Source organism: Astyanax mexicanus, chromosome 1 (genome assembly GCF_023375975.1).
Source record: "Astyanax mexicanus isolate ESR-SI-001 chromosome 1, AstMex3_surface, whole genome shotgun sequence".
Taxonomy (NCBI): domain Eukaryota; kingdom Metazoa; phylum Chordata; class Actinopteri; order Characiformes; family Acestrorhamphidae; genus Astyanax; species Astyanax mexicanus.
Genome location: NC_064408.1, coordinates 23135372 through 23154576, shown reverse-complemented (window position 1 = coordinate 23154576; position 19205 = coordinate 23135372). Strand labels below are relative to the sequence as shown.

General features: G+C 37.9%; 1 protein-coding gene across 6 annotated transcripts in view; it reads right to left on the bottom strand.

The window, feature by feature from the left end:
* Nucleotides 1-6978: 6978 nt before the first annotated feature.
* Nucleotides 6979-19205, bottom strand: part of arhgef28a (Rho guanine nucleotide exchange factor (GEF) 28a) — a 200891-nt gene continuing 188664 nt past the window's right edge. For all 6 annotated transcript variants that reach the window (XM_049475014.1, XM_049475022.1, XM_049475019.1 and 3 more), the window contains 2 exons: nt 18081-18360; nt 6979-11868 (listed from right to left, as the gene is read on the bottom strand). In XM_049475014.1, coding sequence (XP_049330971.1) covers nt 11711-11868; nt 18081-18360 — 438 coding nt within the window. In that variant the 3' untranslated portion in view covers nt 6979-11710. The remainder of the gene's footprint in view (nt 11869-18080; nt 18361-19205) is intronic.

Genomic DNA, 19205 nt, shown 5'->3' with positions numbered 1-19205 from the left:
TCCATTTGGCAGGTCTTACTTAAACTTACTGATAATTCCTGTTGCCTTAATATTAGAGGGCCGGCCAGTGCTCAGCTTTACTCACAAGATAACTCCTCAAAATGTGTATGAATTCCATAGTTTTTTTTGCCTGTTCAGTATTATCCTTTTTATTGTGATCTGTATCCAACATTAATATGAACATGCTTCTAAACCGACACGTATGTGAGAAAGAGCAACGCTTCACCTGAAGTTTCAGTTTCAACTTTCAACAGCATCCTAAAAGTTATTTAAAGCCCTATCCAGACAGGATTAGTTTCTTAGGGGGACATCTAAAACTCTTGCATCTGGACTGTAATTGAAAAAACAGGAGGACTAGTGAGTTTTTTGGCTTTCTTGGTCACATGACATCGTGTTCAGTAGCTCCTCCATTTCCACTCGCGCGCCCAAAATGTTATTACGGTGCATGGCAGTTGAAAAATAGCTATTTTATTTAAAGCGAGGTGACGAAATAACGAATAAAATTATCATTTTCAATTATCAATTTTCTCAGAGGACATCTTTTTTTTTTACTATCCTGTCACTGAAAACCTCCTTCACTTCCTTTTAAAAAAACAGTGAACATGAATTCTGATTTGGCTGTTTAGATCGAATCGGTTGCAGTGTAGCGAATGTTTATTGGATTTTAAAACCAGATATAATAATAATAACACATATAATAGTAAAAATAGAGTATAAGTCTCAAAAGGATTAGGTCACTTTCACCTGATGTGGGGAGAGTGAGGGCCATCCTATACACTTAAAAACACTGAGGCCAATTATGAACTTTTATTCCCAGATTACAAATAGCATTGTCAGGGATTGAACCTGGGAGATCACATAAGGCCAACACTTAGACAGTTGTGCCACCAAAGAGCCCCCAATTATTCATGTTTACTTTCCAGTTTTTAACCGTTTTTTTAATCATGTTATGAAAATATGTGTGGGATGTAGCCTATGAATCTGCTCAGCTAATTTTGCTCACTCCCATTTCCATACTCAGGGTTGCCAGGTATAGACAACAACACTGAAAAAAATTGTTCTACAGCCATGGAAACGAGTGAGCTGGCTATTTATCTGCTGAACAGGTAATCACTGAGCTTCAGTAAGGTTGCTAAACATAGCTGGGTAATTTAATCCTACCACTAGCGAAGTAGAGACGGGCATTTTGGACACTGAACTGTATATATTTGTTAATTAGTCACAGAATAAGACTCATCGTTGTTTGCCACTTTGTGTTAATCTGGCAACCCGCAAGAGTTTGGCGTCTGGAGCAGAAAACTCTGTCCAGTGTTGGGAAATTGGTCTCCTTTACACACACATGCACACATTTATTACTGATTTGGTTCTTTAAACTGTCTTTGATTTTTGTTACTGTGCTCTTATAATAACGATGTGTACATATTCTGTGTTCTGATTGGCTGCCCTGTTACTACACCTCAATTAAAAAAAAAATAGTTTAGTTCCTCACAGCTTCATTGTGAATCGGCATGGCTAAACTGCTGTAGGCAGAGAAAGGCTTTGTACAGGCCGGACTGACGTAAAATAGGGTTAAAAATGTCCGTATTTGTTTTGTCTTTTTCTTCAGGCCATTTTTTGTGACCTCAGCGCTGCAGTTTTGAAAGGGGTGGCGTAATTGTTTGACTCTTCACGGTTGGAGAGGAAAGCTTCAAAGCTTTGTCTTATTACTTGCAAAAACTGCACAAAACAAACATTTCTGCCCTTCAGTCAAACCCAAATCCCCTAATTACTGAAGCAGTGTGAAGAAGTACAAAGTGAGGGGTGTGTGCACGTGTGTGTGTGTGTCCAAGCATTTACAGTATGACAAGCAGAGGATTATTCTATTCTGTCAAGTGAATGAGGGCATAAGAAAAGGAATGACATCTAATTAAGGGAAGAAGAGAAGGATGGAAGGATAGGTCATAAATGAAAGAGTGTGTGAGCAGTAAGTACCTGACTGCGGGCGATTACAGCGAAGGCCTTCCCTACATCAAAGAGCGCTAACCTGTGTGTGTAATTACCATGTGTTTAGGAAACACCCGTTCTTTGTAGTGAAGGCATGCACAGTGTATTGTGTGGAGGGGTTGGTAAAAAAAAAAAAATATATGATTGTTATCAGGATTCATTTTCGAATAGCGATAATTCTCTAAAAAACAAAGTACAGAATTAGGGAGAAAATGAACAGCATGATCCTGTGTGTCTGACACTTTTCATGGTGCTATGATAGCAAAGCACTTAACTGTGACAGGCTGGTAATTCTAACTTCATATTCAGTAAAACTAACTGCACCATGTTTTATTTGGCTGTTATTTACTGTTTATAGGACATTCAAACACTGCACCACTACATGCATCAGAGCGGCATTTTTACAGCTCTGGAAAAAAATAAGAGGCGACTTAAAAATGATGAGTTTCTTTGATTTTTACCAACTTAAAAACCTCTGGAATATAATCAAGAGGAATATGGATGAACACAAGCCATCAAACCAAGCTGAACTGCTTGAATTTTTGCACCAGTAGGGGCAAGTTATCCAAAAGCAGTGTGTAAAACTGGTGGAGGAGAACATGCCAAGCTGCATGAAAACTGTAATTAAAAACCAGGGTTATTCCACTAAATATTGATTTTTGAACTCTTAAACTCTTGTTTTCTTTATATTCTTTTTTGTTATTTCAGTCATTTCTAATTTTCTGCAAACAAATGCTTTAAATGACAATATTTTTATTTGGAAGAGAAATGGGAGAAATGTTGTCTGTAGTTTATAGAATAAAACAACAATGTTTATTTTAGTGGTCTCTTATTTTTTTCCAGAGCTGTATAAAACAATATCAGTAATCAGTGTGAAGTCTTACTTATAAACACTTATAAACACAGTGCAAAAAAATATATATACAAACATATACTTTGAGATTCAGTTGGGCACAGAGACAAACGGGTTCTGTACGGCATCCTGTGGCACATTTGCCACATTTGAACCCTTTTTAAACTACACAGAAACTCCTGATTCTGTTTTTTTGCCATGTCACCTGCTGTTAGTGAACACAGACTGTATATTTTGAATGGCATTCTGCTGTTACACAACACTCGTGTGCAATGTGCCCTCATTAAAAGAAGCACCCAGGGGTCCCTGAGGACACATTTGGCTGCATAAAGACTGGGACTCTGTTTCGCCACTGTCAATACACAACATACCAGCCAAGCATCTGTGTGGTCAGGTGGCGGTGTCAAGCTGTTGACGTTCTCTCCAGGATTGCTCGAGGCGTTTGGCAAAGCTGCGCTGCCATTACCGTAAAAAAGCTACGGCAGCAGCATGCTTCAGGAGGAGCAGGAGGAGCAGGTGCGAGCCTTCTCTCTCTCTCTCTCTCTCTCTCTCTCTCTCTCTGAATGATGAGCAACAGAATATGCTGGAAACAAAATCAGGAGAGAACAAATGCTAAAGCTTTTGTTTCTCAGGCTTATTTTTTAACCCAGTTTCAAAGATGACTCATCGTTATCATACGGCGATTATCACAGACAATGACTTTCATGCTTTTCTCTGTATTGAGTAAAAGAACAAACAACGTGTTGACTCAAAAGAACGCTCGAATAGATGCCAATGTACAGATACTGAAACCAACTTCGCTTTTGGATTTCAAAGACAGAATGTTATTTTAATTCTTTGTAAATTTCGAAAAGGAATGTTGGGAAGAAGACATGACTAAATACTAGTTAAAGCTAACACCAGCTAGCCTGTGTTTTCATGATTAGCAAAGTCTGGTTGTGATGTTCTGCTCTCCCAAAGTTACCTTTTCATCAGTTTTTACCAGACTTTTTGCTAGTTTTAACCTCCTAAGACCCGAACTCTTGCATGGCATGCATTTTTTTTATATCTCTTTGCTATTTGGGCTAATTGGCACCTGATTTGTGTAAAAACAAAGAATTATCTTTTTACATGATGTAGTTTCCACATATTTTTCGATAAAACACAATGAAGTTGCAATTAGTAAGTACAAACAACAATGAAGTGGTGCTTCAACATGAAGACATTAAGCAAAAAATGTATTTACTGTTCATTTAAGCATGAATCATTTTATTTACATTCAAAACTGCTACTTCAAACGATTTATTTTTACACTCATGTGTGAAATGCTATGTAACAAAACTAGAAGATGCAGATTTATTTATAAAACATGTTATACTGTAATAAAACTATGCTTGTAATGTGGTCAAAAAATTTCCCACTAACACATCCCAAAATACAATTTCTTTCTCACATTATGTTGTTAGCATATATGACACCCTGTCAACTAAATAAACAAAACTTAAAAATTCTGCAAGTCCACATATGTGTACATCATGTTTAGCGACATGGTAAATCGCTAAAGTTGTTAACTTTTGTAAAGTTTGACTTTCATAACAAACATTGATGGCTTTTATACATATCTGCACAAGAATCAGCCATGAAATCTGATTCATTTCTTTACCTGGTCAACGTTTTTTATCAGAAGTTCCCATCTGAATTTGTGGTTGTCTTTTCAGCCATCTTGAATTAAACCTGTAACATGTTAAACTTGCATCACTTCTGCCACCACTGGGTGACAGTTTACTGGCCTCATAGGAGGACACCAGGCCCTTGTAGAGCAAAATGTATTTGTGTTGTGGTCCTAGGAGGTTAAGTAAGTAGATGCTGTGGTGGTTTTGCTCTTCTTCTCATGTCTTCATAGCTAAGGCACCGGCATTTTCTATTTTTGTGAACATGCTTCTCCAGATTCACCCCGATAACTATTTGACTCTGACATTTACAGAGCTTCTGTTTTTAATCAGCGAGTTAATGCGAGTTCTTTGAGTGCAGCCTCAGTGATGGTAAACATGCAATTAAAAAGTTTTATGCCAAACAGTGTTTTAATAAAACTCATAAAAATAACAGACATATTCATTACTGACAAGATACTCCAGCAAATATCAGAGCATGTCCGCATTGCCGCATGTACAGGTGTGTGGGAGTTCTGCCATAGTGTAAGTGGTGGGATGTGATTTTAATGGCTGTTATTTGTATAGGGATTTCGACAGGCTTACTGTGGATTGCCCACTAAAAGCATTACAGTGCCTGAGGTAGAGGGTGTTCACACCTAGTATCCTTAAGGCACTAGTCAACATTAATCCTGACGTTCCCTTCTTTTGGTCTCTGTGTGTGTGTGTGCGTGTGTGTGTGCATGCATGTGTAAACTTTAGAAGTTTAAATTACAGGCCTGAGGTAAGGGAAGAGATTTAGTGGGGCTCCAATGGATACCTACTTACTCCCAACAAAGAAAATAAATCGCCTTTTTCACCGTTATCCAGGCTCAAAGTAGCTCCACACCTCCTTGCTAGAATCCAGGAGACAGGCTATGCAGGACCTACGTATACACACAGGGGTTGGACAGACCGGACAGACAGCTCTGGTGGAAACAGGAGAGTTAAGGTGCACATTGTATTCTGCCGTGATTTGTGCGGCCGTGGTTTTATATTTGTTGAATACAATCCGGGTTAGCACCCGAACATCCCTTTCAGACAGCTTCCTCTTAGAGCGTCCACAGTTAATCCTGTTGGATGTGGTTTGTCCTTCTTGGTGGTATGCTGACATTACCCTGGATACCGTGGCTCTTGATTCATCACAAAGACATGCTGTCTTGGTCACAGATGCGCCAGCAAGACGTGCACCAACAATTTGTCCTCTTTTGAACTCTAGTATGTCACCCATAATATTGTGTGCATTGCAATATTTTGAGCAAAACTGTGCTCTTACCCTGCTAATTTAACCTTCACACTCTGCTCTTACTGGTGCAATGTGCAATTAATGAAGATTGGCCACCAGGCTGCTCCAATTTAGCCATGAAACCTCCCACACTAAAATGACAGGTGTTTCAGTTTCATTGTCCAACCCCTGTATGTATGTTATTATCAGTACAGTGATGGTGGGGCTCGGAGCTGAAGCTAGTGTTACAGAATGTTAACAGTTGTTTTTAATAAGCTTCTTGTGCACTTTTTAAGTTATTAATGCCTCGTTTTAAATGTCAGGGCTCTCCGGATTCTAGCAAGGAGGTGTGGAGCTACTTTGAACTGGATAACAGTGGAAAAAGCGATTTATCGTGGCAAATTGTGCCCAGTGTCACCCAGTCTGAAGGGTGTTTGGACAAAACTGTTAAAATTTCTGGATCTTGAAACACTGTGGAAGAACGAAGGTGTGCTATTCATTAAAGGTAAGTACTTTTTATCATGTTTTACTACACCAAAAGTCCATTTTAAACCAGAGTTCTTTTTAAAGCACCCAATACAGATATAGCTATAGCAGTGGAGTGCAAGTTAAAGTTCAGCCACCTAGCTGCGGGTTAACTAGTTAACTTTAGATCTTCAGAAAGGGGGCAGGTTGTGCAGTAATTGATTCCGTGCATCCTTTAACTCCTCTGTGATGGAAGGAAGTGGAAAAAAAAGCCTCTGCCGTCTGTTGCACCATTTAAGGTGGAACATGGGAAGTTAGCTAGCTAGATATCAAGTTCCTAAAGACTCTGTCTATTGCTCAGCAGGATGATTTTAACCACTTCCACTTGTACATAACTCTGTACATAAGGGGAACGGTCACACCAGAAAAAAAGGTGTAAGGGTACAAATAATAAATGGGATTGAACCTGAGGGTTTAGTTTGTGCTAGTCTCCATCATATAACTTCCTTTTCCAGCTCTCCCTTCCTCCAGAGAACAAAACACACCTGAACAAAAAAAGAATGCAAACCGAAGGCAAATAATGTGCCTGCTTTGATATTATCCAGTGAAAGGTGACCCAATTAGGATTTCCGCATTTCCGTATCTACCTCTCCTCCTAATTTGCCAATTCATGTATGCAGCATGACATTTAATAATAATGGACTGAGGTGACCTACTTTATAAAAATTACCATTTGAATAGATGACCTAAAAAAGAAGGGGAAAAAAAAATCTCACCACAAAGGATTATGAGAAGCATGTTTTAATATATGTTAAATACATACAGCATACAATAATGCCTGGAAATGTACACAGCACAATGTCTAAATATAACAGCAATTGTACAAAATACATCATATGTACATCATAATGGGTTCTACACAGTATGTACTGACATTAAATAAAGGATATGAATAATGAACAACAAATGAACTATAACATCTTTTTACACAAGGTACTACTACACTCTGGAAAAGAAAACCCACATTTATGGGTTTTCTTTACTATTTCTTTTGCTTCTTTTTTTCTGTTTTTTTTTTCCATTCCGGGTGATACAGGTTTTACAGAAACTCAAGGCTGGAGTATTATTTTCTTCATGATTGATGGGCAGCGCCAAGCAAGGGAAGTCATTTTTAGATGAGCCTCAAAAAGCTGAGCGGTGTGTATTAGAGCAAGAAAAACACTAAACCACGCAGTGCTTTGATTCCACAGTACCACAGTTGTAGATTTCTAGTAGTGTCAGGGTGTCAAATTGGGTTTTGTCTCATTAGACTAACTTTGTATAACCGATCACTTGGGCCCTTTACAAGAAATATCCAAATATCCACCATTTTAAAGTTTTTTTTTTTTTTTTTTTTAAAGAAAATTGACAACTTTGTTGCATCAAAAACTAGAATTTGGTTTTGTTTAGAAAAGTTTAGACATTCTCATTCATTTATTACTTAAGTATTAGCATGAACTAAATTTAACAAAAAGGGCATTTCACCCTGAACCTGATGCAAATTAATTGTACACTGAATCTGAAATAAGCTTTTCTTTTTATTCTGACTGATAGACAATTTAGGATTTGCAAATTTAACCCACTGTTAAGGTCTTCCTCTTTCACACAGCTGAAGGAGATCAACACACTCGTTGAGGAGAATTCTAACTGCCAATTCTGTTGCATCAATTTACAGAAGCTAACACTTGCTAGCATCATGCTAAATAAGTAATGAGGGGCCTCCCTTGGCATCTATCGGCTTCTCTTTGCTGATGCTACGGATGTCTGTGGCATCAATGTTCTAACAGAGGGTTGCACCAACTAAAAGCCCCCAGATTGGCAGTCTTTAAATGGTAAATAATGTAGCAACGCATCTTCATGTGGCAAATAAGATAATAATAAATTGACATTTTGCCTAATGATTAGGACACAACTGATTCATGGACTCGGTTGTAGTGCAATTGGTAGAAAGGTCTAGCAGAGAGTAGGGCGAGTAGTAGTGCAGTCATAATTCAGAATTAAACATGTCTATTCTGAATTAAGATTGCAGTTTTTATAGAAATATGACATTACAGAAATTTAATGTCATTCACAGAACTTCAGCTTTTAACAGTTGCTGCAATAAAAAAAATAGTCTGGATGAAAATGGTTTGCAAGCAGTAAAATCAAAGCTTCAACCTGAAATGAAAGATTTCTACATGTCCATTCTGTGAGACATGATCATCCAAGATTAAGTGTAATAGGGTGAACAATCACTTTTAATATATATAACTATGAAATGTTCCTGGTGGCAAGACAAAAATCATCATGGGAAAAAGTCACCTCCCACACCTGTATAAGCTTTAAGGTGTTGTGCGTTATCTTGTGAGTGAGTTTGAAAACTGGCCTGTCTAAATGATTTTAAAAGCAACTTACTCACATTTAGCAGGCAGAAGATTCTCCACAAGGGGGTGCTAATACTCGAATGGCTTTTGGTGTTTATATTATATTCGCATCAATGTATCCTTTTTTACAAGGTGCTGACTAATTACACTGCACTTTTTATAATGTAAAGCATATCACAATTAAGTCATGCAGCAAAATATTTGGAATATAGATTTTTTTCCCCCATTCAATTTCATGCAGTCCTTTTTTTAAGCTGTCTAAAGCTTGTCTGTATGTGCCAGCAGTCCTCAGATTGCTGAGTATTTGGAAGGGTTGTGATGAGCTGGAAATGATATAAATAAACACCCTCTCCCATATGGAGGAGGGGGCATTTGTGTTGTAGCCTGAGCTGGTATTAATCTAATGCCATTTCTCTACTTGCAAGCACAGACCCAGGCAGTGTATGCTTTCATAAATGAGGTAATTCAACGCCTACTAGTAATGCTAAGTGCTTCATTTCCCGTCCACTGCAAAGAAACGAGGTCATTAATAAGAGTCTAGTTTGGAACAGAATGTGGCGCACGGCAACAGAAATGTGTGTGTGTGTGTGTGTCTGTGTGTGTCTGTGTGTGTGTGTGCGTCTGTGTGTGTGCACATGGTTTGAAACTGAGTAACCTAATTCTGTCTCAGCGGGCTGCAGGCAAGGCGACAGAACACTGACCCTACAGAATCTCCTTAGATCACACACACACTGCAGTGAAAAAGCTGAAATATAGAAATATATGTTGCAGAAAGACTAAGAAATATGGAAAAAGGAGTATATTTTTAAACGTAAAGGTGCCACAAAGAGTTATATCACAGAGGAACCATATGTTTCCTCATCTGTAGAGAATCTTTATTTGCAAGAGAAACCAGTGTTAAGTACCTTTAAATTGTAACAAAACACCTTGTGATCCACTTCTTTAATCTATTTAAATGTTCTTCTACGGTGGCCGAGAAAGCCCAGCGCAGTGCAAATTGAAAAGCGCTGCAAAAGCACAAAACACATCCATCAAAATTACAACACAGGCGCAGCAAATAGAAAAACGCGCTGCAAAAAGAAAAACGCGCTGCAAATACAACCACAACACAACGGAAGTGAGTCACAACACAACGGAATTTTCCCGGGGGACCTTAAAAGATGCTGTACCAGCTGTATACAAAGGACAATAAGTGGCAAACAAGCTTCTGAAAAGTAAGTTATGTTTATTACCTGTGATTACCACGGTTGTGTGCATATTATTAAAAGTTCTGCTTCACAAAACGCCTTGTTTGCCACTTATTGTCCTTTGTACACATAGTGAAGTCCGAGACGTTACTGAAGACGCAGCTTAGCTGGTACAGTATCTTTTAAGGTCCCCCGGGAAAATTCCGTTGTGTTGTGACTCACTTCCGTTGTGTTGTGGTTGTATTTGCAGCGCGTTTTTCTATTTGCAGCGCGTTTTTCTATTTGCTGCGCCTGTGTTGTAATTTTGATGGATGTGTTTTGTGCTTTTGCAGCGCTTTTCAATTTGCACTGCGTTGGGCTTACTCGGCCACCGTATTCTTCACATACAACTCTCTTTCTAATAGGTGCTCTGTGGAACCAAAAATGGTTCTTCTTCTGTGGAGGGTGGTGGAGACAAGTATTGTTTGCTGATTAACCTGCTCTAAGGCTAAGTTAAAAACGGCAAGCCCATTCTAGATTTTTTTTGGCACATCAGATTCACACTACAGTTAATGCCAAAAGTTTGAACACACCTTCTTATTCAATGTGTTTTCTTTATTTTCAGGACTATTTACATTGTAGATTCTCACTGAAGGCGTCAAAACTATAAATGAACACATGTGGAGTTTTGTACTTAACAAAAAATGACCTGGCCTCCACAGTCACCGGACCTGAATCCAATCCAGATGGTTTGGGGTGAGCTGGACCACAGAGTGAAGACAAAGAGGCCAACAAGTGCTAAACACCTCTGGGAACTCCTTCCTTCAAGACTGTTGGAAAACCATTTCAGGTGACCACCTCTTAAAGCTCATAGAGTGAATGCCAAGAGTGAGCAAAGGGTGGCTATTTTGAATAAACTAGAATATAAAACATGTTATTTCACCTTTTTTTTTTTTGTTAATTACAAAACTCCACGTGTTTTCACATTCATAGTTTTGATGCCTTCAGTGAGAATCTACAATGTAAATAGTCATGAAAATAAAGAAAACGCACTGAAAAAGAAAAGGTGTGTCCAAACTTTTGGCCTGTACTGTACATTTGGAAGTGGTTTAACATGCAATAACAGATTCATACCGATATGTCTCAGTGTGAACGCTCAAATCAGATTTCAAAGTGTCTTTTGTGTCTCATTATGTGACAAACAATAACTTCATCAAATCCAGAGTGGCTGAAATACAGGGGTCCAAAATCAGCACACAAGATCAGTTATTGACACTCTGACCTGGATACCACAACAACCCATTTAGATACGTCATCTCTAAACACAAATCTGGTCTCATTAATATCAATGAATATCAGTGTGAACAGTCATCAACAGATTTTGTTTCAGGAACAAACCCAATTTTTCTACTAAACCTGCCAATTAACACTTGAGATCAATGGGGAGTTGCTTGAGGAGGACGAGCACAAAAAATGTGCAGGAATTAGACCCCCAGGATCATGATTGCTGACACTTGTTCAATGGAATCACCCAAAGAGCCTGCTGAAGCACCTACATTTTTTAGCTGAAAAACTGGCAAGAAAATTAGAACATTGGGACAGATTAGCTTGGTTTAGTATGTTTTTGTTCAGAACACTGAAAATGGAACTAGATAATTAGAAGAGGAGCTTGAAAAGGGGATTCTCTTACTCTTGCCAATGATTCCAGATCACATTAAGAGCTTTGATTCTTCTGGATTGAAGTGCAAATTGAAACAACGATGAAAGCGCTAATATGAAAAATGTGGTCCAAAACTTCACGGCACGAGGATAAATATGGATGCAGCTCTGCTGTGTGAGCAGTTCAACCTTTACTCGTTTTCTGTGTCACTGCAATTTCCTGGCTGAAGTTCTGTTTGTGTTTGTTCTTCAAGGGTAGCAGTTCAGACGGAGCTTCAACAGATGTCTGTTTAAAGATACACAATGTTCTCCTCTCCCTCTGCGTCTCGGCTCTCTGTTTCCACAGAAACATAAGCCGGCGGTACGGAGAGGGCATCACCTTGGTAAAGCCCCACCGCTGCCACCCCTGCTCTCCATGCTTCTCCTGCATGGCCTGGTGGACCCACATCTGTGAAAGGAAAGGAAACAGATTGTTAGTACACTGTCGAAAAAAAAAAAAATAAATAAATAAATAAAAAAAATCTCAAAACTAGCTTCTTCTGCTGATAGATGGATTTGGATAACCCATAGACTGTGTACAGTCCCACAGACTGTGACAGAGTATCTCTCTCAAAAGTGAAGCCACCACAGGTCGGGGCCCCTTGCTGTTCGGTTGCAGAATGCTATGTAACCCCACCCATCCCCATAGGTTTAAATGGCAAAACAGACAAATTTCAATCACGTTTTTATTTCCCAATATACTGTAATTCTACCTCCATTATTTAAATGCAACAGCTAGTGTAACCTCTGCTTATATTGTCGAATTTTTATATCCCTACAAAAGGTGTAGTTATTGTAAAAGGGCTGGGTTACACCTAGCCGGGGTGGGACCAATGACTGTATGGGTGGGACCCATACTGTGACCTACTGTGTGAGTTCTGTGGAGGCAGCCCTCAGGGGCGGGTTTATTTAAATGAGTAGGCTGTCTCTCCACAGTCTTTCTCCCTTCTCTGGTCTCTACTGCGCAGACTCGGGTTTGAGGATCGCCAACATGGCGGAAGAGTTTAGCTTCATTTTCATTAAATGAATGGGAACAGCGACACGGCATCCATCTTTTTTACAGTCTCTTGGATAAACTAAGCTGGTTTTAATGTTTAAAGGAGAAATTGGGTGTGAAATAGACTTGGGTTGTAGTGAAACATGATGAGTAAGATGATTTGTAGAATAGATCACCTCTGTTCACCCCCAGCATTCTAAAAAAAAACAGCGCTTTTGGTCGATGCTCCCAACAGGCTTACAAAATAAATTCTGTGGAAATGCATGAATTACAGCTGTTGCTGAAAATATCTCTATGAAATTCATTATAAACAACATTCATTTTGCTGTCTTTTGCACTATTCAACCTATTGATTCATACTCGTCAGTTGACTTATCGTGAATTAATTTCAATATGGTGGAGCTTGGAGAACTATTTGAAGTAACTGTGTGTATAAACAGTGTTTTAAATAAACTGGAGCTACTCTGAGCTGAGTGATTTTTTTTGCAGAAATATGCCCCAATCACTAGCATTGTAAGCCTGTTGGAACATCAGTCAAAAGAGCTGTAATTTTGAAATGCTGTGGGTGAATGGAGGTGGGCTATTTGACAAACATTCATACTCAATATTATGTTTGACTACACCCAAAGTCTATTTCACAATGGATTTCTCCTTTAAAGTGGTAAAAATAAACTAGTTATACGGATAAAAAGGATACCCTATGTTGGGAAAATAACTGGTAAACTGGTAAACCAGCTGACCAGCATATTTAGCTTTATATAATGAGCTGTTAGAAAACAAGTCAAAACACAACAGAATAGTTACCATATGTAAAGTGGCAGTTCCTGGAACAGGGATTTAGCCTAGTCTTGCATTGTGATAGTCTAAGTCTAAGATTATAGTCTAAGACTACATTTAGTCAATGTCCAAGAAACTATTGCTCAATGTTTAAAGCTTGATTAAAACAAAATAACCTAACTTTCATGCAGTTAGGTTGGGAAGTATGCTAGATATCTAGTGTAATAGCTAAGGCAACTAAAGTTTACAGGGATAACATTGATTAAGCTGGATTAACTGCAGGCTTATGCGTACAGCTTTTGTCAAAAATAAAAAACTCTGTGCCTGCACTGCTGCTGCTGTGGGAGTAATATTAATTTAAACATTTAACAATATCTAATTCATCAATAATTAATCTAATGTTCATTTCAATGCCGATACATTTGTCATACTTTGTATTTATTATACAATATTATATAGAGTTTTATTGCTGACAGTTTTATTACATTTCATTTGAAAACTTTTTAGGTTCTTACATTTAGTATTAATGATTGATTTTCATTTTCAAAGAAGTCCCTTTTGAGAAAAGGAGAAAATCTAGATAATAGATAAAACTGGGTATGGTGCATATTATAGAGAGATGGCATTTTCATAGTCTTTTTTATGGTTGTAATAGAGGAGCTAAGTAATCCTGCATGGATTTCAAATCCATTTCATCTAATGGGCTTCAATCATTATTCATTGTTCCAATAAAAAAAAGAAAGTGGCCAATTTATAAATTTTTCCTCCATGGTGGTTTAGTGCTATTGGTTTCATCTCACTGAAACATTCATCTGTTTTACTCAGTAAATGTTCAGATGAAATGTGTCAGCCTCAGAACAGTAACCCAAGATGTAAAGATAAAAGATACAACAGATATCAGAGGTAAAAACACAGACTCTTCAGCAGGGTGGTGTTTCATCTGTATTATCAGTAATGTTGCAGAACGAACGTTATGCCGGAGGCTTCAAAAGCCCTTGTGCTTTGGCATTTAGCACTTCAATTGCTAGGTAAGATCTTAACTGCTTTGATTTCTACTAACTGCTAAAACAAGCCTTAAATGTTAACAAGGAAGTTAAGTGCACACTTATTCTCACGATTCCTTAAAGCACAATTTAATGAGACTGTGATGGAGATGTCATGGCCAAATATATATATATATATATATATATATATATATATATATATATATATATATATATTTTTTTTTTTTTTTTTTTTTTATTATTATTATTATTTATATAATATGAGATATGGATCAGAATTTTCTAAACTCTCTTTATGATTTAAAATTAAATAGGCTGTTAATCTAAAATGTGCCCTTAAACTTTATTTTTGGAAATGAGCAATGTTCTGATTGGCTCTCATGTTTTTAGCCTCATACAAAAGCAGTCTGAGCAACAACACTCTTTACAACTTCAGCATGAACTGCTTTAGGATTGCAATGTAAATATGCATTCACAATTTTAGTGTGTTGTTTACAGAGAAAATATTATACACTTAAAATAAGTATGTAAATAAAGAAATAAAAAAACTAGCTAGGAATTGTAGAAAAAAATAGGACAAAATATAAAGGCTCTAGTAGCATTTTTTAAAATATCTTTATTAATGTAATATTTATCTACTTTAGTTATTATTTAGTAGACAGTATGATGTACATCGTCAGAAACCACATAAAGTCAAATTGAGACTACTTTACACTTCATTATGGTCTGAGGCTAGTGTCTAATAGATGAGGCATGTGGTTGGAATGATGATAATTGATGGAATATGATCCATTTATGAATATGATCCATTTATTGTAAGCTACATTAGCTACTAGTGAAGCCTTGAAAGCTAAAATAAACTTTTTTTTTTTTTTTTGCCAAACCAGCTGTTAAATTTAAACGATTAGTAAAAAAAAAAAAAAAAAAGTAGAAGATTAAGAAATTAGGAACTCTGGATAACATTAAAACAAACGTAGGTTTCTGGCAGTGCGTTATGAGTACATGTCACTGTTGATGTGGAGCAGAAGTAGATAAGGGGAGGTTTAGTGGCTCTGGTCTTGTTAAAACATGGACTTGAGTGTACTAAGGCATGACAGCCAATCAATAAGTAGAGAAGGTTAATCAGGTGATCAATGTATGGAGGTGGAGTTTGGAGTGACAGGTACTGTTTGTGGAAAGCAGAGAAGGCTTGTGTGAACCCTATAGAGGAAAAATGTACATTTAAACAATGTCATTGCACAGTGTTTACACCTTTCAGACCAATAAACAGACTGATCAGGAATTGGCAACTGATCAAATAACACTTAAAAAAAATGCCAAATGCCCAAAAAGTCTGTGGAGTAAAAACTAGGCAAATTTCAGCAGTTAAGTGAGCGAACAACAGATCTACAGTATATCCGGTCATCATCAGCTACATGAGCTGTGTCTCTCAATACTTCATATTAATTGGTTTGTAGAATGTTAGTTATGAGTTTGTGACTATGGTTCAGTAGATCTGGCCTGAGACCACTCTTAGCCAATTCACAAACAGTAAACAGTAAAAGTAAAGTAAGTAAATATAATTACATAAACTATATATTGATGAGAGTTTTTTTTATATGGACAATAACTGGTGTGATTGGTAAAAGAGGAGCCAATTTTGTGTGTAAATCTGCACTTTAATAGAATATAATTTACATGCAGCTAACAATCAGTAAATACACAAAGGTTTCTGTATAAAAGTGCAGCTATCTGCTATGGTTGGCACTAGTTACTTAAGCAGTTAGCATGCTGGCTAACACACCTACCATAAGCTGTTCCTTCACAAAGGTAAAGATAACACAGTTTCCTGACTGGTAGTTTGTGCTCTCATTTCTGTCATTTTATTTATGTACAGCCCACTGCAGAAAATGCTAACGTAGACACAAAATTAGCATTTCCTTAGTGAGAGGTCAGCACAGTTAACGCAGTGGTGCTTTTGTTTGGGACGTGTTGTTTCCAGACTGTTGGACTCAACATGCAAGTTTTGCATGTAATTGTGTTTTTTTTTTTTTTTTGCTGGCCTGAAATTACCTAAAGGACATGGCCTACATCAGTAAGAGACCTGTGGATGAAATAACTACAGCTTAATGTCTGTCCAGTCTGTCTATTTAACCGTCCAGTATATTTCACTGTGGCCAAAATGCTTGTAAATTTACAAACAAATATAAACACACATACAAACGTATGACATACATGTCAAATGGCAACGTTTGATTAATATGTTTGTGCGCCTCTCTGCCTCCCTCCTTCTGTGTGTGTGTGTGTGTGTGTGAGAGAGAGAGAGACAGAGAGAGAGTGAGAGAGACAGAGAGAGAGAAAGAGAGAGAGAGAGATGACAGGTTGCCCTGTAATGAGTTCGGTAAAGATTTTTTAGATCGATGTTCCAATCAGTCTCCCATCGCCTACTCGCCTTGATTCACATGCCGCCGTCCGTCGCAGACGGTCGATAGATGGAGGGCCGATTGATTTCCGTGACGGATGTGTGTCACTGTGAGTGAGTGCGAGTGTGTGTGTGTGGAAGAGGAATGGCAGAGTGTTTTTTGTTAGCAGATAGATTAACAGCAAAAAGAGTACACTTGAGTCTTGCATTTAGTGAAAGAGGGAGCAGGGAGAGGTTTTGGCAAAGGTGAATGAATACTGTTTACAAAGACCTTAGACGATATCAAAATATTTACTTTATCTGTCTCTCTTTGTCTCTCTTGCGCACAGAGAGCACATATTTATATTGTATTGTAGGAAACCTGTGATTGCAAATTAAAGGACCAGAAAAGACAAAAGGGGACAAGAAGAGCTTGATGGCTACAATAATAATAACAAAAAAAATATATGTACACATATATGTATGTTCTTCTTCTATATGGTTAAAAAAATTGTAATTGAGCTGCTGTGATGGTAAATCCTCAATCTTTAAAAAACAAACAGTAGAAGCTAAAGCAGGGGTCACCATCCTCTCCACAACAAAAGGTCCAGTGTAGCTGCAGGCTTTCACTCCAACCAAACAGAAGCACACATGGTCAATTGTTGCAGTCTGAGATCATCTAATTAAAGCTGTACGACCAGGTGTGTTTCAGCTTCTTGGAAATAAAGGGGCCCTCAGCTACACTGGCCTTTTGTGGAGAGGACTGGTGACCCCTGCTCTACAGTGTCAAACGACTGATAGTGTTTTTTGTACATTTGCTAACTTATCAAACAATTGCTATGATTTGTAGTTGTGAAGTTATGAATTCTTCCAAGCTTCCTGTGCAACATATTCACACCCATTACTACCTAAAGTAACAAAGCTTTAGTTGTTCAGAGGTCTCCCCTGTTTTAAAAGAAAAAGAAATCCCTACTGTTGCTGTAAACAATTTTAATATAAAACATGTTTTGTAAAATTCAGCTAATATTTCACAGTTGACTAACTTTTTGGTCTGTTTGTGCGCTGGAAAAACTAAGCTCTGGCTATGTACACAATACTGTTACAGCCAATCAGCAAAACTGGGCATTCCTGCTTGAGCACAATATGGGGGAAAGGGATGGGTAAGAAAGAGAGTCTAATTGACACAAGCTACCTTTGGAACTACACATATTTTCAAGGAGGGACGACTAAGAATAGTCAAAAAACGAAATATATATGATGTATAAGTAACAGGTAAACACTGTTCCAAGTTCACACTTTTCTTCAGTTTGTTCTACTTTGTAATTCTAATGCAGATCTAATATTAAACTTGGCACACACATTTTTACTATTAAACAGTAAACTGAACTGAACCTTTTCTGCAAATGTATTGCTAATCAAACAATCAAAAACTCATAGGATAATGTGATTTGAGTTTTTTGTACCTTGGTTTCCTTCCCATCCCTCGTGTGCCGTGGAAGGTTCTGGCACGCTGATGGTGTGAAGTGAATGGTTGGACCAGGCCAGGAGAGAGTTCAAACTGTTCTGGGCACTGGGAGAGTCTGTGTAGCCCAGCAGTCCAGGATGCAGGTGGGGGCTGTGATGATACTGATGCTGATGATCATGAAGATGTCTGTTGTTCACAGCAGGATTCAGGAGCGCAGCTTCATTGACAAAGATGGAGCTCTCCTCATCTTGACCACCAAAATTACTTTGACTGAAGCTCTGGAAGAAGGAAATAACATGTAAGTGCAACTTAACCAACACAATGGAAGTCAGTTTACAAAGCTGTCACCCGAGTCTTACACAGCAAACCTCATGATGGACCACAAGGAAAAATCATATATTTCAGCACAAACACAAGATTTTGAAGAAGATTTGTTACCAATATAATGCAGGCAAATGCATCTATTTCTGCCCTATCTGATCTAAAAAAGTTATTTCTGCCACAAACACAGGAAAATGAAAAATGTGATGTTAAGTTTAATCTAAATCTACAGTATTTATTATAATAGACTCCAAAAGTTCATAATAGAACTCAAAATGAAAACAATACTAAAACTACTACACTGTCTTTTATTTTATATTATAACGGCTCTATAATTGTGCAAAGCACTTGGGCCCCAGTGATTGAGCATGCAGAATGTCTGGTCTTCAACCAGCCAAAACGGGCATGTCACCCCACTGCTCAAATTCAAAGCTCTTACAATCACCTACAAGGTGATGACAGAACAGCTCCTTCCTACCTGCACTCACTCCTGAAGGATTACGCTACCTCCCGGCCGCTGTGCTCCTCCAATGAACACAAAGCACACAAATCCAGACTGTACTTTTTAATAGTGGAACAAACTACCTTCCACTACCAGATCAGGAGAATCTCTTACTATCTTTAATAAACTCCTGAAGACAGAACTCTTCAAAGACCACTTACTCTCCTAACACCTCTAACTAACTACCTTCCACTACCAGATCAGGAGAATCTCTTACTATCTTTAATAAACTCCTGAAGACAGAACTCTTCAAAGACCACTTACTCTCCTAACACCTCTAACTAACTACCTTCCACTACC